The sequence below is a fragment of the Pungitius pungitius genome, chromosome 13 (genome assembly GCF_949316345.1).
Source record: "Pungitius pungitius chromosome 13, fPunPun2.1, whole genome shotgun sequence".
Lineage (NCBI taxonomy): Eukaryota > Metazoa > Chordata > Actinopteri > Perciformes > Gasterosteidae > Pungitius > Pungitius pungitius.
The window spans coordinates 4,409,846-4,436,504 of record NC_084912.1 but is presented as its reverse complement, the minus strand read 5'-3'; the positions used below and the strand labels follow the sequence as shown (position 1 = coordinate 4,436,504).

Sequence of the window (26,659 nt, the reverse complement as noted above, 5' to 3'; positions counted from 1 at the left end):
GCTGATTGTTATTCTCAGACCGATCTGTAACTATGTCAGAGCAATTGGATTGTTCCCCATAACAGGATACTGCAGCAATACCACAAGCTGCACAGAAAAACATTGTGAGCTAAAAAGCAATAAAGTGTGCCATTGTTATGGAGGGAAACTGGGTTTTTTTCACTGCGTATCCCAACTTTTCCTGGCACGTTGCCAGTGAGAATTATGTTCACTGTTGTATATTTCTTCCCCCCCCCCCCCTCTAACATATGAAAAATGAAAAATATTATGAGACCAAGGAAATATGTCGGAAATATCACAACGCTTCGATCTGCAACACGTACGGAGTGAGTGAACAAAGCTCCGTTCTGTCTCCGGCATGAAGGGTGAAACCGAAAAGCAAAGTACTTCATTAGAGAAACCGGTGACCTTTGCTGCTGTCCGGACGCACTGACGGCTGCGACTGTGAGGCAGGGGGGGTGGGGGGGGGGGGGGTCATAATTCAAACCCCAGCTTTGAATTGCCAGGTTACCGGGAATAAGAGGACCTTTAAAAAGGATGCAAATGTCTCCGTGCGCCTTTTTCAAATTTTTCAAATTGAAGAAACAAAGCGTCAGGATGTCCTCGCTGTGATTTGGACGAGAACATTGAGATCCCTCTAATGTCCGCAGCGCAGATGTGATGGTTCTCCCTGCAACCAATTAGCTTAGCTTAGGGGGGGGGGACTGTAAACCTCGGCACTGTCCTATCAAATCTAGAGCTCACAAATGAACATCCTGTCTGTTTAATCTCCGCAAAAGATGCGGCGTACTATTTCTTGGCTGAGCTTCTTCTTCCCCTCGTTGTCACTGTTGTGTTGTTGCAACACCGGCGCAGGTTAGCCGCTCCCGCCCTGTCCCTCCCTGCTCATATTTACCTCACAAATAAGGTGGTTGGATCATCTAACTCTCGGGCGAGTGATTTCACAAAATGTAGATTTTGGTGTGAATAAGTTACTCAGGGATCAACGGGAGGCAAAACACATAACAACCTGTCTCCTTGTGGCCTGCGTGTAACACACAGTACACTCGTCACTGCACTTTCCCACACACAGTGAGCCAAGTGGAGCGTAATAACACGTTTTCTTCGAGTGCTTAAAGAGTGACGTATTGTACTTTGCACCGCTTACATAATCTGTAATGTGATTCACTTAATCAGGTACGGCAAACTGTCCACTCAGTTTATCTGGTGTTGGACTTGAGCATTAGAGATTCTTTTTTACTGCTCAATCCACCAGGGATGACTTGCCAGGGAAGTTTACATTCTGCCCCACTATCTCCCCCCAGAGAACTGGCCTGATTCCTTTTTTTCTTTTTTTTTTTTCATTGCTCCCTGCCGAAAATTGGTTTCTGCTCGTACAGCTCCCCGACGCTCGGACTCGCAGAACTGTATCTGCTGATACAGTTTGTCGGCTTAAGCCAGGAGAAACACAGAGCTGTTGAAGGGAAATAAAAAATAAATTTAAAAAAGCGATGGGTCTTCGGCTCACCAAGTGACTCAATGGGTTTTCTGACTCGTCTTTCGTCAATTCAAGCCGCCAGCAGATTGTGAGCGGAGATGATGGGGAGGATGATACCAGGTCAAGGGTCGTTTCTCCACCATCCAAAGAACATACAGGTAGACGGTGATCCTGACTCCTGCCCCCCCCAAAGTGTCGGCAGTAGTGAGTGTGTATTAACAAAGCAGTCACCCGCCCCTTGGACCTTTTTGTACTATTTTATTCCAGCAGCAGCTTTTGAAAATTGAAGCAAATTGTTATTGGAGTTCTAGACAGCTGAAGCCAGATGCAACTGTGAATCCCACTGTGCTCCTGGGGGCCCATGATGGAAATAGATTGCCGAACAAATTTGAATCATTTTCTGGGAATATTTAGAAAAGCGATGATAGATCGAGGCGAGTTATTGGTTTTCAAGAAAAGGCCTGTTATTCATGCAGCTTCTTCATGCAATGGAAAGCTGTGCGTGGTGAGCTTTGCCTCGGTGATGATTCAAGGCCTCTTTCACAGCGGCCACGCTTACTGACACGCAGGGTAAACACAGGTGTAATTGATGAAATTAATTATGTTCCCCGTGTTATTCGGCTTGTGTCACAGCCGTCCCCGGCCAGCCGTCAGGCAGAAGTAGAGCCCCCGGCCCCGCCCCAAACTGAACAGGCACATCATCAACGTTATTAATGGACGCCCCGTGTTTACCCCTGGAACGACGAGTGAAACCGGCTGCTGCGTCCCGGTCCAGAGTCAAATGTGACCTGATGCATTGGAGTCAGAAGGTACCTGGTTTAAAATGAGTGATGTGGTGGCATTTACCTGCCGTAATCCGCAATGACTGACCTTTATTCCTCCGCCTTTTTCATACTTTGGGTTGACTTTTGGGAATCTCCTGTCCAAATGAAGTCGGTTTACCTTCTTAATAGTTTATCTCCACTTTAATTCCTTTGTGGGTGCACATTGGAAACGGGCTCAAGAGTTACAGTCGGTGGAGGTGCAGGTGCAGAGCGGCCCAGTGAGACGTCTCCACAGCCCTCCAAAAGCAACACCTGACCCGTGTGTCCCGGGTCCCGTGTCCCGAACATTTTTTCCGGTCCGAGCACTTCAATTTGATGCAGGAGGTAGATTCCGTCCCCTCTTCCAGGGACTGTTGAGAGCGCCCCCCACCCCCCCCCCCTCCCCCCCTGAATGTTTATGCGGTGATAAGGAAACCCGACAGATGCCGTCTTCCCGCGGATGATTTGTCTCGGTGACAATGCAGAACAATGTTTGGGACTTTTGAGTCGCTATCACACGAATGTTTTATGTTTCGACTGCGACGTGGGAAGGAGTAAAGCGGTTTTCTTGGAAAAAAGATAAAGAGCGAGTGTCGTTGTGTTACGAGAGTAATGGTATGTTGTGACTGAGAGAGAGAGAGAGAGGGGGAGAGAGAGGGAGAGAGGGGGAGACAGGGGGAGAGAGGAGGCTTTTGTAAGACGCGCCACGCTGTATTCATTCAGAATGAGGAGCAGATTGTATCGTTTGCACTTGTTGGCTTCCCCCCCCCCCCCCCCCTTTAAACAAATTTGCTTCCACTTCTGGTTTTTATTTTTGTTGTTGCTGCTTTTCTCGTGAACTACAAACTGTCCAGAATCCCTTTTGAAGTAAATGGATGGAGTGTTTGTATTGATTATGTGCCTCCCTTACCCCTCCCCACTTTCTTTGGTATGTTTTCTCTTCTTATTATCGGTGGTGCTGGGAGGCTTTATGGCAGTATCTTCTTCATTATGCTCAGACCTGTAGGAGAGAGAATCACAAGCTGTTTTTCCTCGCTGATGTGCTCATATCATTAATTCACTTCTGACTGGCCGCAAGCCAGAGAATTCTAAATCTGTAAGCAGTAAATTGTGTGCCGGGGTGGAAAAATCTATTAGATGTTTGAGCATGCCTCGAATTTGAATGGGAGAAAAAGATAGAGAGAGAGAGAGAGAGAGAGAGAGAGACCACCCCACAACTCAGCCATATCCTGTTAAGGCTTGCACCATTATCAAATTCAGCTTTGTTGGATAGCTACATTCATTAATAATTTGTGTTATTTTATTTCTGGAATGTCACATGTTTTTTTTTTACTTGGGGGGGCGAAGGCTGATGCAGATGGTTAAACAATGAGAAGGGCCTCAGAGGAAATGAAGAGCTCGGTCTCTCCATTAGCGAGGTCTGAAACAACAGTTGTGTCTCTCTTCTCTCCATTAGTCAGGTCTGGAACAACAGAATTGCTATTGATGTGTCCTCTGCATCTCAAACAGACAGAGAGGGAGAGGGAGATACTAGCTTGTCTGCTTCTTCCTGATAGATTATTTTTTAATGTTATTTCTTTGATCATTCTATTATGAAAAGCCATTAAACCACACGATTCAATAGTTTTTCTTCTATAACTAATTCCAGTTAGTTCCCCTTTGACTAACACTCGAGTGTTACCCAACCAGCAGGCCTACTGAGAAGATTTCTATATTTGTCTTCGTCTGATATTTCGACTATTACCGCGGCAGTAATATTTCAGTTCTGCAATGTCTCCCTGACATGTTACGCTGCCTGTGCCTTATGTATGGATCATTGTGTGCCGCTCCGTGGGGCCCCTACACAGCACAGATTGTACAATTAATAGCTGTGCATATTTTATGAGCATGCCATTCCATCTGCTTTATGAATGCAAAAACTGTCCTTTCCTGCTGTGTGTATGAAAACGACTTTTCAAATCAAATGGACAAAGCTCTGTGAAATGAATGTGAGCGGTGGGGGAATGTAAATAATTCACTACATCTATGAGTTTCTTATCGTTTATTGGAGTATTTTGTTCTACATTCTTCTCCTGCATTACTTTTTTTGTCAGATTAAGTCAGTAGGTTCAGATTTTGCATACAAAAATGAGATTAAAGTCCATAAATGAGGCATCTTTACAGATCAAACTCCCCAAAAGTGCATACCATTAAATAAAGCTCCACTCAACCGACTACAACAGAGAAATACTTCTTATACACTAATGCATCAGTAATCATATTCCATTAATATATGAGTATACTCATAGGAAGCATGTTGAGGACTGAGTAGGCTTACGAGCACCTTTTAATTGTGATACTTATGCTACATTTAGTTAATGACACTTAAAAGCCTTTGCTTCAATTACACTTTTACTTAAATACAGGACCTGAATCCACTGAATAGGAACAGTATAGCTCAACTATTTTTAATCAAGGCACATGAACATGATTCATATTATTGAATATTGGGGGACGAGTAGAGCCACAGAGTGGCGATACATTTCATTTGATACTGCTGTTGTTGCTGTTGGTTCGTTCAGTGGGTTGATCATTACTTTCCAATTTAACGTGTAAAAGTTGTGTAAATGATCCGTCGCAGTGTCGAACCATGGCTCACTTTCCAAGCTTTGAGCCAATAGGATTTGTAACGCTGAGCAGCGGCCATTGATAATAATAACTAGTATTCCACAGCGTGTGTGTGTGTGTGTGTGTGTGTGATCATAATACTCATTTAATCCTTCCTTCACATTACAGTGTTAGAAAAACAATTTCCGTCAGACCAGAAAAATTGTTCCCGCCGCTGATTGCAGATCAGCTTTCTCAACATCCACTTGATATCTGTCATAATCTAAAAGGCAACAGTGATGTAAGGGGGTCACATGCTGTGGCCAGCTGCAGGATATATACTGTAGTACACGGTGTCGGAGACTTGTAGGAATAACAGTGTTCATTTCACAGCACCGAGGTAATGCATTTTTCCCGCATTCAACGGTAATTGCAATGCGGGACTTTGATAGATTCCAGACCTTTGGTGGGAACTGCATGTGTGTGTGTGTGTGTGTGTGTGTGTGAGTGTGTGTTTCTACATGCTCGCACATACTTGCTTGGATACATAACTGCTCTTAATGCTTTTATTGAGCCAAAGAAATACAAATGACGTCATTTGCATTTGCAAAATATCTCCTTGCGGATGGCGTAATGTATTTTGGTTCCTTTGATATATTGACTGCCGGGGGAGTTTGGGAGCAGCGGCTTGGCTGCAAACAATAGATCATTGATGCCTCTCTGTCGTCTCTTTCAACCTGTCGGTCCATTTCCTTGTTATGTACTGGCCTATGGAGCACTTGGCAAAATGAGAGGCATTCAGCCAGGCTTGTCCCCCCCCCCCCCCCCCCCCCCCCCACCCTCACTGATTTTCTCCTCATCCATAACTCAGAGAAGCTGTTTTTCCATCCACTGTGTCAGGGGATAATACCTACTGCGAACATTAGTACCCGAACCCCTGTGTGCAAACGTAGCATAGGTGCCACCTTTATTCATCTTTGCTAATGAGAGTTATTGAATGTGAGAGAGGGAAATCGGAGCAAGGGGAGTTTAAGCTGGACGCATAAATAGAACCGGATACTTCGGTGTTTGGCTTGAATGAGGAACAGAGGTGAAACTATTGCTTGATCACTATGGCTGGCCACGTTCCAAACCATAAAAAAAACCTCGCCATATAGTACCCTAATTCTGCTGTCGCTCCACTTCTCTCCTCCCCTTCGTCATCATTTACACAATGAAACAAAAGACTCAAATTGGGCTTTTTTTTTCCCCCGCCATTGTTAGAAAACAAACACATTTCGTTTTAGAGAAATATGGAGCGACCAGTGAACCCAAAGTTGAGCGAGTAGATGTCCCCCCCCCCCCCGTTGAAGCTCTCGTCTTCCCGGTGAGACGTGAGGCGAGCGGCTGCGTGCGCTGCATTACACTCATCGCAGCTCCGCGTGGCCACATCAGAAGTCCTACTGTAATCTGGAACCAATGCCAACCCGGGTTTCTCGGTTGATCAGAAATGACCCGCTCGTTTATAGCCCCAGATTCACACGAGCAACGCAGCGCTGTTTGTGCAGGAGCGAGCTGGGCAACTTCAAACTCACATCATTAGGGGGTTGTGCAGAGAAAACAATTGTTAGAGGTTGTTTTCCCCTCTTGCGGTGCTCTCAGAATGTGTAATCACAGCTAAGTGCTGGGAGAATTTCCTACAGTTTGCATTTATGGGATTTGCTTTTGTATCTTCAGGAGGGCTTTATATCGTCGACGGCGCACAAACAAGGAATCTGAACAGATGGTGCTGGTTTTTAATGACATATTGCTATCTGTAAAGTCTCTCTCCAAGCCGCGGACTGAAATACCTCCCTCTGGGGAGCGCGCAGCTCGAGTTGTTATCATCCGACGCTAATGTCACTCTCTCTTCTTTGTCACGTTGTCAAGTCCCCGCAGCTAAATAAATGCAATGTAAATTGAGTATTGTGCTGGATGTAATTATTGAAAAGGGTTCCAGTTGGCTTAACTCAACGGGCTCTGTTTATTTAAAGCGCTCTCTGTACAGATCTGATGATAGAGAGGGAGAGAGAGGGAGGGAGGGAGGGAGAAAGAGAAGTTCTTATATAATGACAGGAATTCACAATGGAGCCATGCTGAATGACAACCCCCGCCTCCCCCCAAACAAACAACCCCCCCCCCCTTCTAGTCTTCCTCATTACAGTTTTTTTAAAAACTTTTGGAAGACTTGCGTGTCTCAAATAGCCTCTAGTATTATTCCCCCCCCCCCCTCCTGCTCTTTTGTGCTTCAGTCTTTTACAAAAAAACATATTAAATCATGTTTCCTTTTACCAAGTATACACCCATGAGAAATAAGTCTCGAGTAGATAATGAGAGGCCCTTCTTTGAGGCAACACACACGGCAACTTTGATCTAGAATGGCATGTAATTCCTTTGCCTGACCCAGTTCCCAGTCTTCTGATAAGATGATTTTTTTAATTTTCCTTCTCTCCGCTGCCCTTCCTTTGCTCTAACCTTCGCGCAGAACTCACTCAAGTGGGACCTTGCTGTCCCATTAAAGATACATTTAAAGGCAAATGCCTCGTCCATTTCATTGGGGCCAGGTGGGGGAAGGGGGGGGGGGGGGGGCTCCTCACAGTAGTAGATGGAGCATCATCACCTGGGTGCAGGAGCTTTTAAGCTCGCTGGGGGAGACAACGCAGAGAGTGGACAGTGCACATTTTCGGGTTCTTGCAGAGCAGCTTGTTTTTACTCTTGAAATTGACTGCGCCATAAGTGGATTGACCCCCCCCTCCCCTCCTCCTCCTCAAAAACCCAGCAGTGGTCTTTCATTAGTCGGGATGCAGCCGGGGAGCAGACAGCGAACGGTGTTTAGGGTCAATCCATCACTGCACAAAAGGGGCTCAGACTCACTCGTCTTCCTCGTCTTAATAAAGGACAACGTTGGATCTAACCCTCGAAGTCTCAAACGTCTGTTCCTCGCTCGCTCAAAGCCGCGCGTACAACTTCATCCCCGGCGTCGTCGTCGTCGTTTTTGTTGTTGTTGTTTTTTTTAAACAAAGCAAAAGCACCAATTTGTTTTGTTTTTTGTTTTTTTTAGACAAGGAGCCCTTCCGAATAATTCCTGCATGTATTACAGCACCCATTAAATGCAAACTTTTCAATCTGGCAATCAATACAGGCAGGCAGCTCTGGCTGGCGCCGTGCCAGAGACATTAGGGCTGCGAGCGCCGGTTGGCGGTTGCTAGGGAGCAGAGCCGCTCAGGGGAAAGAATGTTTAATGTAATAGAATCACATAAATCAACTGCAGGAAAGTGCTTGTGTTGTTTCTTCCCTTCTCTTCTCTCTGTTTAACTGAAAACATTTAATATGGGTGTGTGTTTTTGAAAATCTAGAACAGCCCCCCCCCACTCACACACACACTCACACACACACACACACACCCCTTCCCCTTTCTGTCAACTGCAAGAACATCTGGGATGGAATTAAGGCTGAGGGAAGTTGGATTTTCTCAGTGTTTATGTGTGTGTGTGTACACTTCTTATGAGTAAGTGTGTGTGTGTGTGTGTGTGTGTGTGTGTGTGTGTGTGTGTGTGTGCACGCATGTTTTCCGTACGCATAGCTGTTGTGTCCTCAATCCCCGGGTCTCACACTTGAATAAATTGAGGGGAAAATTATATAAATGTTTCTTCTCCTGTTTTCTTCTTCTTTGTCACAGGCCACCGCCCCGCCCTGCCGAAATGAATGGGGCACTTTAGCGCTTTACTATAATTAAGAACAGGAGCCAGCATGCATGGAGGGCTCTCTCTCTCTCTCTCTCTCTCTCTCTCTCTCCATGTATCACTCCCTGTCAGTGTTGCTCTCCCTCGCTCTGCCCTGCGTACAGTTTCAGTAGAACATTTCCTCTGGGTGTTACTGCCCTTTCGTGGGAATATGATTATCTTGGAAGAATTAGTGCGCAGCCGTGGCCTGCCAATGTAAAAGCCAGACCTCTCTCAAAATTATTCTCCGGCCACTGGATCCCGAGAACGCCGAATCCTTTTTTTGATATTAGATGCAACATCAGCATTGTGATCGGCTTGAATCGTTGACAAAATAAAAAAGAAAAATGTAACCGTGGTAGCGGAAGGAGGAATGTTTGGGACTACTGGGAATTTCCACTTTGAGAGCTTATTATTGGAATATATTGTGTAAACAGTGGCATCGACGGCCATGCAGCAGCAATATTTCATTTGGTTCTGTGTTTTGGCCACCTGCCAAATATCATTTCAATTCTCACTCCTCTTCTTGCTAAGCTGCTAACTAGCTCGTTTTTTTTAACTGGGATTTTTTTTTTTCAGCTGAATCTGTTAAACCCAAACTATAAGCTGAAAGATGCTGAGGCTTATCCATAAAGCTGATGGGGGAACGCAGTCGGTTGATACTCCATCGAAATCCATGGTTAACATACTCTAATAGACATTGATTAATGCAGCTGTACACACACATATATGAATAAAGGAACATGTTACATTGGGGGAACGTCACAGACGCGATGATACGATCGATCGTATCGCCCCGTTTGATCCTCCAGGGACAGATCTGGTGCGTGTGAGGACACGGCTTGCAGCTGATATGAGGAGCAGGGGAAAGGCGAGTCAGCGCCTGTGACTGACGTGATGTTGATGACGGACGCTCACTGAGTCATTTGCGAAACCCAGCAGGTTGTTCAACACAGATCCACTAAACACATTTGATACATCACTCCGCTTCTTCTTCTCCCTCGGTGACACAGCCGTGTGATCGCCCCGCTTTGTCTCGCACCGACCACGGCGAATTTATTGATGCCGCATCCTGCACGTGATTAGTGGGGGTCGCAGACGCGCTTGCAATTAGAGAAATGTTCCAGCGCATTGTGTTTCAATCCAGAACCCAGTAGTCGTTCACAGACTGCACAAGCGACGAATCATGCAAATTCTGTGCATTTATTTACATTTTTTTTTCATTTCATTCTCTCTCTCTCTCTCTCTCTCTCTCTCTCTCCTGCTGCAACCACGCCATCACTCCCCATTCGGCGTCACTGACAGATGCCGTCCCCTCTTCGTTTGGTCAGGTTTCAATAACACGAAAAAAGCGATAGCCGGATCGCGCGCCCCCTTCACTGACAAGCGGAAAAGAGAGAGAGGGGAGAGAATGTGGATGAATCAGAGACGTGTTGTATATTATGAGAAGGGGGCTAAATGGAAACAGGGCAACCTCAGAGATCAATACAGAGCGCAGAGCCTGCAGAACGGAGCGAGAATACCAAGCGAGAGCCTTTCCCCTCTCACAGTTTACCCCCTTTGTTTTCCTCCTCTCCCCTCTTTTCTTTGCCAATGTGTTACTTCGTGCGTCTATTTTTATTTCAAAGCTTTTAACGTTGCTTAAAAAAAATCCCATCACATATGAAAGTGACATTATTGGCTGTGGGTTACAACGCCTTAACATTTCTCGCCAACCCCACAAAAGCTGCAGGGGGGGGGGATCCAGTAAATTCTTTTGGCCCGAGCAGATAATGTGGAAATGTTGACAACAGCAAATTTTCACGGAGGGAGTGATTTAAAAACTACGTACGGGTGACAGTGAGCATGGGAGTAATGGTTTTCAGGTTTTGTTCCTGCTCGCCTGTGACGAGAGAAACGAGCAGGCACTCGCCTCAAAGGCTTTGTCAGAGCTCGTGGGCAGTTTGAATCTTTTTAAGCTCGGTTGAATATAAATGACACAGTTTAGAAATGAGTCACATTTTTTTTTTTTTTTTAATTAGCCAGCGCCGAGCTGCTTTTAACTGTCAGCGGCCCTCGTTGACGCGTCCACTTTGAGGCTTCCACAGCGGGCTGTAGAAAGACTCCAGCGAAAGCAGGACATCTGAGGGATGCTGCAGTGGATTGCCCTTTTTATTCTTCTGGATTGGAATTCAATGATATAAATGATGTTTCATCTGACATTGCAGCAGCTATTCATCCAGCGGAGCAGCTGCTTCAACCACAACTAATGAGTTTCATGTCGTACGCACATTTCTGTAAACTGATTATGATGAGTCATTCATCACGCTTGTTATAGAAGAGAATTTTTTTTTTTTTTTTTTGAATACACATGCTTAAATTCTTTCTGGTACACGCAGCGTGTCGGAGCTTCGGCTCCTGTCTCGCTCCCACAGTGGGGCTGCAGTACTTCAGTGTTTTTCTCTTTTGAGGAATATATGGCTCACTGGATTATTTCCCTCACGAGCATCAACTCTATTCTGCGCTGTTGAATGTCATTTTGTCATATTTATGAGGCAAATATTGTGCACATGACTATCAGCATGTTACTCCTAGCACTGAGAAGTGTAATTTAGTGTGCCGAGTGTCTCTTGGCAGCTGCTGTAGCTAATGACTTAATGACTGCTGTGGTCTGGTTGCTTATGGTGTTGTACAATAGTTGTGTGTTTTTAAAAGGCAAATGCTTTCACTTTTGCATGTTATACAATATTAATAATGAACTATGAATCCCCTGGACTTGACATCACGGACTTGGTTGTAGATGTATTATCCTCCTCATTGTTTCGTCAGGGCCATTTTGTATTGAATTGAAAAAAAATCACGGCATAAATTCTCATAAGTTTGAAAGCAAGTCAATTGGAGACCATTTGAAAAGCTGCAGACAGATGTTTCTATGTGGAATTGCTGCTCAATAACTCACTTAATGAGTCCTCAAAAATGTCAGTCATCTATTTTTTTGTTTGTTTCATGCCGGCACAACAAGAAAAGCACCTCGCAAAGACTCAAAACCGGGTTTCATTGAAACGTATTTGTGAGTGATTGATTTTTTGTGGTTTTGAAACGCGAGAAAGTGTTCAAAGGAAATTCAGTTTTTTAATGACATGTCGTGGAATGCAGAAAGCATCTAATTCATTAGTCATTTTGAGAGAAAGGATGACACAAATCACACCCTGATGTCAATAAAAAGCATGGTTTCTTCTCTGGCTGACGGTTATATACTGTATTTCCCTTGTTTTCCTCAAACGAGTCAAAAAAACCCCTCTTATTACAAAATGTATTCTCTCTATGATTTATTACTAAATGCATTATTAGCTTCATTACGGTCTTGGCGAGTCGGTTTTGTGAATTTCGAAAACAAATGAAGCAAGTATAATAAATACAACAGATCTAGCAGTTTGGTCTTTGACTTTTCTTCTGATTTGCAGTTGTTTTATTAGACATCTTCAAAGCCTAAAAAACAAAAACTCTGCAGTGTAACTACTCATTTTGTTCCCTGCCTGAACAGCGTTTGATTCTGGAAGAAGAATAATGGGGCACCTGAGTGACAGATGTTCGTATGCTTTTGTTTTTGTGCGAATCAACAGATAAAGATTTCTTTGAGTCCCGTTCCCTTTTGTGTGGCATCTCTCTCATCCCCCCTGGGCCGTGACTCATACCAAAGCACATATCCTGCAAAGCCACGGCAGCAAAATGCTGCATTGATTCACTGTAGTTCCTTCAATGCCACATTTGGTCAAAATCGCTAGTATGTTTCTATGAAAAAACAAAGAAGGTGTTGCTGTGCAAAACCTGCAACTAACTGACAGAATTTACAAGGTTTTCAGACCGCATATGAGTTCAGCACACTTCCTCTTTCAGATAATAGTCTTCCTGACATCAGGGGGTTGGATCAAATCTACAGCAGCAACCTGCAAACAGCAGTTCAACCATGTCCTCTCGTTCAAAATGACTTCTGCTTGCCTTGTCATTTGCATTTTACAAAGACGGTCGGGCCGCGTGAATATATATATATATATATATATATATATATATATATATATATATATATCCTGTGATCTCCAGAAACTGTGATACACATTCATGCCTTTGTCACTTCCTGGTTACGTTGGGCCTCGGGCATTGAAGAGCTGTTTGAGAGTGGTGGAAGTTAGCTGCAGGCCACGCTTACAACAGCATTAATAAAAAAAGTGGTTATGACGTCAGCTGTCCTGCAGAGCAGTTCTGAACCCCCCCCCCCCCCCCCGCCTCCCCCGACACTATTGTAGTTTACGAGGTCAGGGGCTTTACAACGTGTTCTGAAAATAATCCGCCACACCACACAGCTGTTTGATGAGCGCTCTGACAGACGGACAGAGAAAATAGACCCAGGAAGACGGAGGCCAATCGCACAAATATTCTGTACGTCTTCCGACCCTCCAGTGACGCAGCCAATTAAAAACCTTATTCAAAGATAAGGACGCCCTTTATTTTGACAAAGGTCGCCCCTTGAGAACAAAAGCATTTCTTTTAAGTGTATGTATACTTAGACATGAAATCCCTGACATTTGGAAACGAGGCTGGCTCTGCCTCTGAGCTGTAATTGCATGCGACAACAACGGGCCCAACCGTTGACGAATGCGCGTCTCTGCGGTGGAATATGCATGCGCATGTACGCAGCAACACGTGAGACATGTACCTCTGCTCACAGGCCCTCTGTGTGTGAGTGTGTGTGTGTGTGTGTGTGTGTGTGTGTGTGTGTGTGTGCGTGTTGGATGAATGGTTTTAATGATTTCTTTAGAAGTGGTCCTCGTGTTTCAGTATATAGTGGAACTAATTACGCTGATTGTCTGGAATGCCGCTGCTGTTGATGTGAATATTGTCCTTTCTGCCCTGGTTCTGCTGTACATTCCGGTCTCCAGGCCTTAATAAAAATAACAGCACAGTGGGAGAAACGCATATTTGGGGGAAGGCTTGCTAGTTAGCCACCCCTGAAATATTAACTCACCAGCAGAAATTCCCATGAATGTCAAGCCAAGGGCTTTGTAAAAGCAGACAGGACAGTGAATAATTCATGTAGAAATTGTGTTTCAAACTGCCCGACTCTGCTTCATCAACTGTTTGAACTGTGTAGTCGGCTTTGTAAGCTAGAAAAAATATTAGCACTACTTTGAAACAGCAATCCCTGAGAGCAAATGACTCTGCAAAATGTGACATTGACTGGAGCTTTAGGGAACAACGGACGTGCATAATGTGTCTGTGTATTATGCTGTGGCCATTTCCCAGTCAGCGTTTAGTTCTGTTTAACATCATGTTTTTTCTAATATAAAGTCACTTCCAAACAATCACAATCATTTTTTCATACCTACATTAATCAATTAATTCAGAAAAGAATTGACGGATGTTTCGATTTTGTAGATTATTATCTTTATGTTAGAGTTAATGTCATTTTAATCAATGATTTGTGGCCTCAACAGCTGACTCTGTTACCAGTATACGTCCACTAGCCATAATTGAGAAGGCATAATAGAGGCAAAATAAAGAGGCTACATTTATAAACAGTATAAGACAGTCTGCTGGGTTTGTATTTGTAATAAAGTGTAATGCCAGAGAATATTGTTATTAAATACAAACAAGATGGTCCTGGTCTTTCATACAATAGTTAGTAGATGTTTTCCAGATTCACATTCTGCCCCGAAGACTCACAAGGTTCAAATCACTGTCACAGCTGGTAAAAAAAAAACTTTCCAGAGCACTTAAGTCATCATAAAGTCCAGCAAATGCATCGGGTAGCGTCTATTGGTGGTTTGATATCAACAGTTTGTGCGTTCACATTGTTCACCTCCTGGTTTCCTTGTTGGTTTGTGACATCAGCTCATCCTGTGCTTCCTGTCCAGTGGGTTAGTCATTGGTGACGGGGTGATAATGTGAATTCTAATCACACACGCAGAAACAACACCTCTGTCCCTAATGGGAGTAAAACAACGAGCCGGATTATTCTTATTACACAAGATGTAAAAGCTGTTATTGTTACTAACTTGCCCATCAAAATGTCAAGAATCTACAGCTGTTTTTCTTGTCCCTCCATCGGCGATGCAAGGCGTGTAAATCAAGCATCCACTAACTATTTGTTCAGTTCCCTGAAATGGGTGTTATGCCAGTTTGGTGCATTGCATTATTCTTTACTAGGAAAGGGTGTGAAGCTTCTTTAGAGATACTGTTAAGGCGTGTTGCTTCCTGAAAGGGATTTGTCACTGAAACATGCAGTGAGGTCATTGGGATGAGGTCGTTGTTTTGGGATATCAGGTAGCAAGTGAAATTAACAAATGTTGTACCGGAGCTGTGGAAAAGCCAGGGTTACGCTTGTTACTGGACAAAGCGGCTTTTACTGAAAATGTATCGCTTCCAAGGAATTACTGAAAATTCCTGAAAATGAAACAAATGTTTTTGGCTCCATCTCTCAAAGCTCAACACTGAGCGCGTTGACGTTTATTTGTAGTTGGATTTTTTAATCACATTTTTTTTTTCTTTTCTTTTTTTTTCTCCATGTTTAGCTTTTGGAGATTTATGTGGTACTTAGCAAAAGTGGCAGTACAACAAAACAGTGAGTCAAAACATCACAGGCAACCCTCGGCTGTGAGTCCGAGAGCGAGGAGTGAAAGTATAGTTTTAACAACTCACTGGCACAAGAAATGTACAAAATATGAAAGAAGCCAAAGAATGATCCATGAGTGAAAATAAAGTCACAGAAGAGAACTAGCAGAGGGAACGTGTCCCGTGAACTGAAGCCTCACACAAGCACTTACAACACAAAACCATAAATGTCATCCTTTCAACCTCTGCTTCTGTATTTTTTTTTTTTTAGGCCAGGAGGAGGACGGGCGGAAGGTTCTGGTCCTCAGCTACCCCCAGTACTGCCGGTTCCGCTCGGTGGTGGCGCGCCTCAGGGCGCAGCCGCCCTCGCTGCTCATCGACCACACGGTGCTGGCGCTGGGCGGCATCGCCGCGCTGGGCGGCGGCACCAGGATCCTGTACTGCCGGGACACCTTCGAGCATCCGGCCCTGCTGCAGAACGAGAGCGTCTGCGACGAGTTCGGTGAGTCCAGCCCCCCTCCCCCCCCCCCCCCACTCTCTCCCCCCCGCGTTGGTTCGCCTCAAACTGCGTTGGCCCTCCGATCGGGGGCCATTTCGGTTTAACGTGACCATTTGTCTGCTCCTGGTGGAAGATGGAACCCAAAATTTGGCTGGGCAGGAAAACAGAAAAACCTACTTGAGCTTGTTTGAAATTCCAATTTTTTGTGACGGCCCGACTATCAAAATGAAGTGATGCCCTGTGGTAATTATGGAGACAAAAAAATCAGCATTTGATGAGCTGAGAGAAACGGCAGCTCTCTGTCAAAGCAACAAGGAACCATAGCATCGTGGTTTGTTTACAGGTCCGAGGCCCTGAGAAGGACTCGGGCACAAAATAAAAGGTGCATAAATCCTTTTTTTCTCTCGCACCAGAAGAAAGTCTGATAAAGTGCCTCAGGCGAAGTCCATTGAGTCAGCATCAGCACTACTTGTGTACTACATGCTACCACTAAAAAATAAAATGAAGAAGAAGTGAGCTGCAGCCAGCTCCTCCGCATCAGTACCAGCATTGATGGTTTTTAATGGTCGTATTTGTGCATAAGTGCACAGGCTTTTCCAAGGTTTATTTTAACTCATCAAGACTACATTCCACGTCACATTACGTTACGATATAACAATACGAACACACGTGACACCCTCATTAGTCACACCTACGGAAAACATTGTGTGGGTGCAGTGAGGAATTTCGAAGTGCTCGAACATGTCCATCAGCCTTCCACCGCGCTCATGGAATCCACACATTTTTTTATTAACCCCCGAGCTGGGCTAAAACAAAGGAGTCATGTGATTCATCTCTCTTTGTATTTCCTCTGCCTGGTGGCGACGCGGAGCTCGGCGGGGGCTCTCGTGCGGCGTCCATTTGACATTCACAGTAACGGCTCCTCTAGGTCAGAAGTCATTGTTTTTCCTTTTCCTGTAAATTTGCCAGTAGGTAATTGCATTTTAAGAGAGCAGCAGAGGTGAGACCAGAGGGGGGGGGGGGAACGTTTTTAGAGCATTGGAAAATAAGTTATGAATAGTAACGGTAACATCCTGTGGCTGCTATTGCTCATTCACTTGGCTCAATAATGCCATTCCTCTGCGAGCCACATTTAAGCTAAAGGTTTATTTTCAGAACCTAAGGGACTTTTTCTTTTTCTTTTCTTTTCGGAATAAGGCAACCAGATTTCTAATGTTATTCACGTAAAAGCTTTACTGGCTCTGGAGCAGGTTTTTATTTTCGCTTGAATGGCCGCTATGTGATTTTGTTTGAAAAACAGCAGAGGTAAGTAACTTCCACCCCGCTGCCAAGTGAACCAAGGCCTCAAGGGCGTCTTACTTATTAGGCACAAACACACACACACACACACACACACATGAATGTTTGCACATATGTGCTTAGAAACATCCACAAATGCTGGGCAACGTTCTGCTGCCATTTACAAGCTGCAGCTACAAACGCCGTATTAAATTCACCTTTATGAGGATGAAAACCAGCACTGTGGATACATACGAAGCAGCACTTCTGCTTATAAATAAAAGTTCAAATTGATCCGGGGGAACGATTTTTAGGACTTTCCTTCGATTGGTTCTTTCCATGCTAATTCCGACCTTTTTGGATTCCAAATGTGCTGTGGCAGCTCTTAATAGCCGTCCGCCTTGTCCTAAGCCAATTCATAAAAGTGTGTCAGGAGACCTCGGGGGGGGGGGGGGGGGGGGGGGGGGGGAAAGGCTCAGGGGAGGGGAGGGAGAAAAAAAAAAAGAAAAAGAAGTGGCAGGAATTCAGCAAGCCTGTTGGTACAGTGTGAAATGTAGCCATCAGATGCAAGCCCGGCGGTCTGGTTCTGATTTAAACACAGCACTCCATGATGTACACGCACCCACGGTTACACAAACAGCCGCGTATTCTATTCAAGCATGTGCGGCGTGGGCTTGCTCGGTATGTATTTCCTTTTTTCTTTTGGGCTCCAGCCCGAGGTCCTCGATGTTTGTCCTGACTTCAGTGGATGGCGTAAAGGTTCTGAGTCCGTGTGCTCCGTCCCGTCTCACCCATCTTCATTCACGCCCGTTTCCGTCCGCCCCTCGTGCTCTTGGAACCGCATCCAGAGAAGAAACTGCGCTGGCGTCAGTCACCGGGTCTTAAGTCCCGTGATCCATATTCATGTTCAGCGTCCCCCTGTCACCACCCCCCCCCCCCCCCTTCTGCAGCTGCTGCCCTCACGGGGAATGACACCGTTTTTTTTTGTTTTGTTTATAATTATCATTCGTGGTCCGCCAGCGTGGATTGGTTAATTCCCATGCTGCTCGGCGCCTGTCTCGCCGTAGCGGTAGCATTGCAGCGCTCGTTGTGTGCACGCTGACACACACACACGGGAACACGCTCTTATATAAACTTAAGGATAAAGGACTTTGCTCATTGTGCTGCAGTGGTAATAATATTGGCACCGCCGAGGCTCCGAGAGAGCCAGAAATAGTTTGAGTGGGTCAGGCCTTCTGCCGCCCTGAATGACGGATGACAAGGTTCAAGGTTGTGTTATTGGCTGCCAAGGTTTTGTCGGGTATTACTGGCATTACTCCGGCATGCGCACTAAAAAGCAATAAGATAAACATGGGCCAGCTTCACCCAGAAGTGCTGCGTGTGATGTATTTAAACAACAGCGACTCCATTGGGCGTGTGTGAAGGAAAATGTTATGACCGACAAATTTTCTCTTATTGTGATGTTATTCTGCCAAAACTGCTGACCTCCCCACCTGCCCCCCCCCCCCCCCCCCCCCCCGCCCCCCCCCCTCCCCGCCCCCCCCCCTCGCCCACCCTCCTCCCCCTCACTCACTCCCCCCAGAAACCTAACACTCCTTATGTGCACATTGCTTAAATCAACAGTATTTTGAAAGTTAGTGAGGCAATCAAGGTTGAGGCAAAGCAGTTGAGTGGAGCCCCCCCCCCCCCCCCCTCCCTTTCTCTTGCTCTTTTTCATTTGTCCTATATTCCCCAGGTCGCTTCCTCGGCACAGAAACGATATATTTCATGCTAAGCTGCAGTGTGTTTTGTTTGAAATATCTCTCACTCCGTGCTGGTCGGATTTTTTATTAAAAAGAAACATTTTCAGCCCAATCCTTTGGAATCCTGTTTTTTTTTTTGTAATCCTCCAGGGTAGGAGGAGTATAAAAAAAAACAACAACATTCATTGCTTCGGTATATTAACATTGTCCAGATGCACTGATCATAAACAGAATCATACTCTATTTTTGTAATGCGGTGTGGGTGTGTGTGTGTGTGTGTGTGTGTGTGTGTGTGTGTGTGCGTGCCGGTTTGGTACATCTGTGGCTTCTCTCTGTGTGTATTTACGAGGGGGGTTTCTGCATGCTCAGTTAGTTGCATCAGTGTTTGACAGGAACAAAAGAAATATATATTTCCTGTTCATTCACTCGTCCTCAAACTGAAACCGATACTGAGAAACACGTCACCGGAGTGAGAAAAAAAAAAAAAAAAAGGTAAAAAATCAGTTGAACGTGGTTCAATTCCAAACCTGTACTTTGAGATGCTATCTTTTAAAGCATGCAGTCCTCCCGGCTTGATTGGGGTTGGGTCACCAGACAGGAACAGGAACAGCATGATGTCATTGTTTCCACAACTTGAACCACTTTCTCGCCCGCTCTTTAAACATGAAATCAGATTAGATGTAATATGCATAAGGCCGGCATCGTCCCATGACAGCCCCGTCTGTTAATGTAATAGGCAAACTGCTTTCTGAGCTCGTGTTTTCCCATCTCCTCTGCAGATTTGTGTTAACCACCGGCCCATGAATTTTTCATCGTCCATATGTCGACGCTATACAGAGGCCGTAGAGGAGAAATTTAGAGGAGAAAAGAGACACACGTTGTGGCTGCGTAGTCACATTTCATATTCCGGGCGTGGACTCTTTGTACCAATAAACCGGTGAAAGAACTCTGTCTTGTCCTTAAATGTCCGTAAAACGATAGTTTTGCAAAGGATCGACACACTGCGAGCAGGATGTGGCCTGTTTATTGCGCAAATATGAATTGTATGCACAGGCTGGATCGATGCCACCGGGGGCTGTTTTAACTAAAGCCATCTATTGGCCTCAGCAGCATTAGCATTACTCTTTGGCTCTATGAGACACAATCTTCCCGTCCATCGCTTTGATGTCGTCAGCAACAAACCCGGCTCCATTGCTTTGAGTCGCTGCTTATCTACTGTTTAGAAAAACAGCCCCGGAGAGATGAATAAGCATCAGACTTTAGGTGAGAGTCTTTCTTAGAAGCCTGCCGCTGTTATTTCTCGGTTTTTTCGAGGATAATTGACCAGCAGGGAAAGAGAGAGAGTGAACACCCAGGTACACACTCTCAGTTCAGTTACAGCATCACAACAGACCACCGTCCTATTTCGGCACTTTTCAAAAGTTTCGGTTTTATTTCCTCACTCAAATTGCTCTAAACGGGCTTCCTCTGAACGTTCAGATGTCAAAAATAGGCACACTCTCCACGCTGTGATGCGCAGAGGATGCGCCTGCAGCGTGAGCAGGAGACCGCAGTCACTGGTTTAGTCAGTCACTACTAGAGTGAAATATTCATAGCACAGAAAAGGCTGGTGTGGTTTAGAATGTGGATTCATGTACAGTATCATGTTATTTTAAGTAGGGATTAGGTGTTACTAATATAGCAGGATACACAGCATTTACTGAAGGCTATATTGTTTTGAGGAAAGCAGGAGATTAACAGTGTCCCGCAAAAGGGTTCTTTTGAAAAAAGTGCAATAAATAACACCTTTACGTTTAGTCTGAAAACCAAACCTCCGCCCTTGAATATTTATTCATATGAGAGATTTCTCCCCTTTTCAGGCAGACATTCTTTTTAATTTTACTCGATATGAAAATCTGTTTTCAGGACCATAAAATGTACTCTAAAAAGGTGATCCAACCCAGTAAAACATTTATCAGCTTTTTATTGTCACACTATCATCATATGTTATTGCAGCTGTGAGGGATTTGAACTCTCTCCTCGTTGCTGCATTTGCAGAAACTCCGACATTCAAGTTTTGAGAGTCATCCGCCAACTAGGAAGCATTTTAAATAAAAGTAACAAACCAAATTCACACGAAATTGTCGGTTGAGGGGGTTTTCTTCGCCGTATAATCTTCTTTGAACACATGGTAGTTCATGAATGCATGAGTGTTTTGCTTTTGGTGGTGTACTTTCAAACATTCGGATGTCAGAGTTTCCTTAAACGCATCACCGTTTTTTAGACTTGTTCCTGCTTGCAATAGTGTTACAGCAATATGTTAACATTGACAAAGTAATAAAGGTGTTGACGTGTGGGCTGTGGAGGATAATTCGTCACATCTCTGCATGTTGATTCTCGTAGCGCATTGATTAAAATGTCTGAACTGTACAATATGATTTAAAGAATGTATGTCTTAAAAGGGTTTTGGTATGTGAACCTGGCCGCGTGAAAAGGCACAAAGTGATAAACTACTTTGGCATGATGGATACAAAATAATTTGACAGGTTGTTATGGGGCTCGGAGATAAAAACAACAGCGAGATTGTGTAATTTAAAACCCTGATAAACTGCGGAGCATGTTACTAATTTACTTTACGCTTCAGCTGACCAGGACAGCTTGACCTCATTCATAATGGCCTGGATGATCATTCCATTAATACACTTGTCTAACGTGGAGGAGCCAGCGTTGCCGTTTAAATCAAGTAAGATTATCATTTACGTGATAAAAAAAAAAAAAAAAAAAAAGATACCGTGGGTTTTGTAGCTGGAAACAAAACAACCGCATTGAGTCACATTTTCACAGAATCCCAGATGTGAGTTGTGATACAACTCCAGAATGTTCCCTGATGAAAATTACGGAACAGCATGTTGCAACCTGGAGCGAAGCGAACACGCCTGAGTCATCAGTGTAACTGTAGATGTTGTTTACAGAGCCCTCTGCATGTGCAGGAGCGGCTCCCGGGTTGCCGGGTAAAAGCGCCCCGCATCTTCCCACCACATGTCTGCAGGTGGAGGCTTGTTGCCGGGTTGTTGTTTCGTTTAAAAAAAGAAAAAAGAAAAAAAAAGGACCTTGTGCAATTCAAGTGACATCAGAGAATTATTGTGGCGGGGGACGGCAGTGAGGATTCATTTACAAGTGACGGTGCTGATGATTTTTTTTTTTGTTCCCCCCCCAATATGACTGCAGACACACACAAAAATAAGGCTACAGTGTCACTCCTGGCAGCTGCTTTGGAAACGTGTTTAACACAGCGTTACTGTTTTCCTGTTGATGGAGAGAGAGAGAAGGAGAGGGTTGTGTTGTTTGAATTATTTGCAGGATTTATTTGAATGCACTTGAACAAATACAATGCATTCATATCAAACCAAGAAACAAATGACCTAAAGATAAAAGTACCCATTGGCCTACTTTGTTCGGGGAATGATGATTATTTATAATCACCGTGGCTTAATGCCACGCGTAGCTTTTCAAAAATGATAAAGTCCCTGTGATTGGGCTCATTGGCCGACTCAATCCCATCAAGTGTAACTAGAGCGTGATCTATTAGAATACATATGTTTTATTGATGTATGGGCTTCGTGTTTATCCTGGCATTCATTTATTTATAGGTCGATGCTGTGATTTTTTTTTTTTTTTCTTCCTCCAGTAATGAATAGGATAAGCCTTGAAGCTTATCCACTGCTCCCTTTCATCTCTCCCTCCCTCTCTCTCTCTCTCTCCCCCATTTCCTTCCCCTCTCTCTCTCTCTCTCTCTCTCTCTCTTTCTCTCTTTCTCTCGTCAAAAATCCAAATTGAAATACTGTATTCATAAAGCCGCGATCCTAAAGTGTTGTGGCTGCGGTCTGTCAGTATCAATGATGTGGAAGCGTTTGAAGGTTATCCTGTGTTATCCTCCACATTATGTAACTTTGACAACGCTTTACATTTGCCACTGTGAGAACAACAGGGTGCGTTGTTTGGGACGGACTCTCTGCGTGTTCTCAACGTTATGATGGAAAAATATGATTATATATTTTTTTCGAACAATGGCCGTTGACACTCGTCAGATACGCGCAGCCTGCGTTGTGTTGTGGTGCGTTTGTTTGTTTGTGTTGACAGCGAAGGCGAGTTGTTACAGATGAAAAGCTCGCGGGCAGCTTGTTTGCCTTCGGTGGTGTTCGGCAAAACACTGACCAGGGTTTTTTTTTTTTTCTTTCTTTTTATGCCTTGAGGTAAATCCCGGGCGCTGCTCTGAAGTTCGGCGGGGTCAGAGGTCGCCCGCATTCCTCAGTGCATGTGTCGGTCAGTGGATCTGGGTTAAGCTTCAGGCCGGCCGTGCCTCGGTGTGTAAAATAAGTACTTAACAGGCGACGCTTCCACCGTGAGCCGATCACATGACGAGGACAGAGTGAAAAAAAAAGACTTTCTCCCTATAATTACGCTTTATTTTGACTCCAAATGAAGTTAAGTGAAAAATGCTGTTGTAAAACATGTGACAACGTGAGTGCGTACTCTTAATCTTGTGTTTGCTGTGCGAGTGGAGGGCGGGAGTCGACAGGCTCCACGAGGTTGCAGAGTGCACACATTCACACCCCTGTTGGAACACACACACACATCCCGACCAATCCATTGAGAATGATTTCATAATCTGTCGCAATAATAAACTTCTTTGAACAGTTTAATTGGCTCTCCTTGCAACGCCACGGCTTCGCTTCATTTGATCTGATGAAAGAGTAATGTTGCTTCTCCCCAGGGGGAGAATGCACAACGGCGCACAAATAATGAAATAAGAACACTACCCTTTTTTCTTTTTTTCCCCCCCCTCCCGACGACTGCTACAATAAAGCAGAAAGATTCGTGCAGCACTTGCACCACTCTCCACCTAAATTGCTTTCATGTTTTCTTGCTCATGTATTTAATTTCCAGAGCTTGTTCTAAGTGAGAATAATCCCGATTCCTGGAAGGGTAATGGATTGAGGTCACATGGAAATTCAGAACGCCATTGTCGTCAGACACAATTGAAAACGTTCCATAAACATTCCCCCACGAGCGATTCTGTGAAAAGTCACACTCACTGTACACCCTTCGGGAAGACACTGCTTTGAATAACCTCCGTGGCAAGCAGAGGAATTTGATTTAAAGGAACCTGGTGTGTGTAAAAGCCTAACAAAAATAGTCTATGCAAAGGAGGGGGGGGGGGGGGAAAAGGGATATGTAAAATTCAAACTGACAAAGTCATGAGGGTTTTAGAAGGATGTCCTCTCTCGTCAGGCAGAGGAATATTAATAGTGAGCGTATGAATGGAGAGTCTGTGTACTGCAACGGTACTGTCACAGAAATGAGCTCATTAACTGGCAACTACATTACGTGTGTGTGTGTGCACACGCACACAATTAACTTTATTAATATGGCGAGAGGATGCCATTTACGTTCCCATCTGCTAATTCTGACCCCTGACACGCCTGAACCTGATCAGTGAAAAACCCAAAACCATAACCTCAGCCGGAGTTATTCTGAGATCCATCCCTGAAAAATCTCTTGCCCAAGTTTTGCTTGGCAAGAAATCCTTCACACACACGAGCACACAAACACACAGACACACACACAGACACATTTTCGCAGTGCTCATAGTCAAAAGAAACCAAGAGAACGATTAACACCATATTATTACTGCGCGTTGGAAATATGGGAGAGTATTTTTAATTTCCTGGTAAACAACACACTCGCTGAGATGTGGGCTTGTCTCCATGGCAACGCTAGTCAGAGTGTGCCCGGCCTAGCGCTTTGACAGCTTCCTCCTGATGATGATTGATAATTACTACCTGACTTGTTGTCCCCGTCTCCGCAAACATATGGCAGGAGCTGCCCTCCGCCGTATATCTGCCAAAATGCTCCCTTTTTTTTCTGATAATAGCTTTTTAATGTTGCGTTTTGTTGTGCATGCATAGAAATCACGCACCAACACACACACACACACATGCGGGTGCACACGCTCAACCTCACCCCTTTGTAATTACATTTACTGCCGCTCACGTAGTTGTTAGAGAAAGGCAATAGATAGGAGAAGCATGAGAGAAGGAGAAAGTCAAAGAGAGTGGCGGAGGAAGGGAGGGAGGGGGGGGGGGGCGCGTTTGAATTGATTTCACTTTGAATTGATGTGTTCCTCCCAGTGCTGCTGGATTTAAATTTGACAAATTGTCAGGATTAACACAAAGAAGCAGCATCTTCTTTTCTGCTTTTTCTTCCCCCTACTGTATAGTCACATATTTGAATATAAACACCAGATAATAGCTCAGTAGTGCTGGGCTGTCGTTTAAAAATGGCAAGCAAGACTTTATTCCATATCCAAGAGCGCAGTGTGTTATTATGCGGCGTGTTGGCATGCATAAAGCTCATATTTAGATGCAATTGGAAGCAATCTTGTTACATTCACAGAGGCCATAGAGGAGGACAACAATCTATAAACATGATTTATCTACTGCGCATTATCTAGCGCGGCATTAGCATAGTCTCTCTATTGAGAATCTTATTACCCGACTGTAAACCTAAACCTCGGCCCCGAAACTTCCCACCTGACTAGAATTTAAAACATCAACCAAATGATCGGATTGGAGTGAATTAGCATTCCTCTCGCGGCGCAGTACAGTAGTGCACAGTTGATACATTTCCACTCATTTTATTTGTGTTTATTTTTTGATAAGCCGGTATTGACCCTCCATGAGATCACCTTCTAGGAAAACCGGAAGCTCACGGCTTCCGCAAGTGAACTCATTACCCCCCCCCTCATATTAACGGGCCGCCCCACCTGCTCCAGCGCGGCCATCGCTGCTGGAAAAAAAGAAAAAAAAAAAAAACGAAGTCATCCCTAATACTGTGGCATCGAGGTCTGCCTCGGGCTACGGCAACAGACAGGCCCTTGTGAAGGAGATAATGATGCGTGCACGCACAGCTGTCAGTCAGCCAGCTGAGGGGGAATTGACTGGAGAACAATAAAAAAAAATTTTTTAAAACAGACTGTGGCCAATTCAAAGCAGTATTTGTGTCGGAAATGATGGGTTTTTGGGGGAAATAGAGGGGCGTCAGAGCTGCTATAACAAGTGGAGATCCAAACATGGATTCATGTCACTTAGTGTCAGTGTATTTATACATTCATACAGACCCGGGTGCCCATTGGACAGAGGGCGTTCCATCAAAGGAGACACTGCTGGTATCGAGACATGTCAATATTTGTGTCTCATATGTTCAACACTTCATTTCTTTGGTAGAAAGTGGATCCAACGCCACAGCAATATTTTCTCATTAGAAATTGATGGAATTACAATATGTGAGGGATCGCTTGTGACAAACTCACAGGCGATCATCCCCCCCCCCCCCCCCGAGGACAGTTCTCCTCAACCTTTTAGTGTCTACTTTATAGGTCGATAATAATGCCAGTGTTGTGTTTTTTTTCCCCTGTCAAAAATCAATTACCGCCATTTTAAATGATTTATTAATTTTTTTTTTTTCTTCAATGCTTTGAGCGTCACACAGCGAAATTAAATGAACCCTCGTCGCATTTGGACATTTCAAAACCTCTCCGATATCTCAAAACAGGAGCAAATTGGGTCACGCAAATGAGAAAACATCACATTTGGCACCCGGCGGAGGTGGAGGCCGAGACAATCAAAGCGCTGTGTGGAAAAAGATCTGTTTACAAGAAGCTGTTGAGGATGAGTCGGCCGCCCCCCTCGGGGGGGGGGGGGGGGGGGACTGTTGTTGGAGCTCTTTTGGTAACAAGCCGGACTAATCCCCGCCTTTCACCCGGGCACATGCTCTAATAGCCTCGTACTGCACCGGGTTTTGTGTGTCAGTGGTTCGGGGCGAGAGTTCCCGACACAGGTGCTCTCTCCAAACACAGAACTGGAATCTGTTTCTCCTGTCGGGGGGGGGTTGCGGCTATTTTTCCA

General features: G+C 44.7%; 1 protein-coding gene across 1 annotated transcript in view; it reads left to right on the top strand.

Annotated features, from left to right (window-relative positions):
- arid5b (AT-rich interaction domain 5B) overlaps positions 1-26,659 on the top strand; it is a 64,324-nt gene that overhangs the window by 12,694 nt on the left and 24,971 nt on the right. Inside the window, exon 4 of the mRNA XM_037466268.2 lies at positions 15,466-15,696. Coding sequence (XP_037322165.2) covers positions 15,466-15,696 — 231 coding nt within the window. The remainder of the gene's footprint in view (positions 1-15,465; positions 15,697-26,659) is intronic.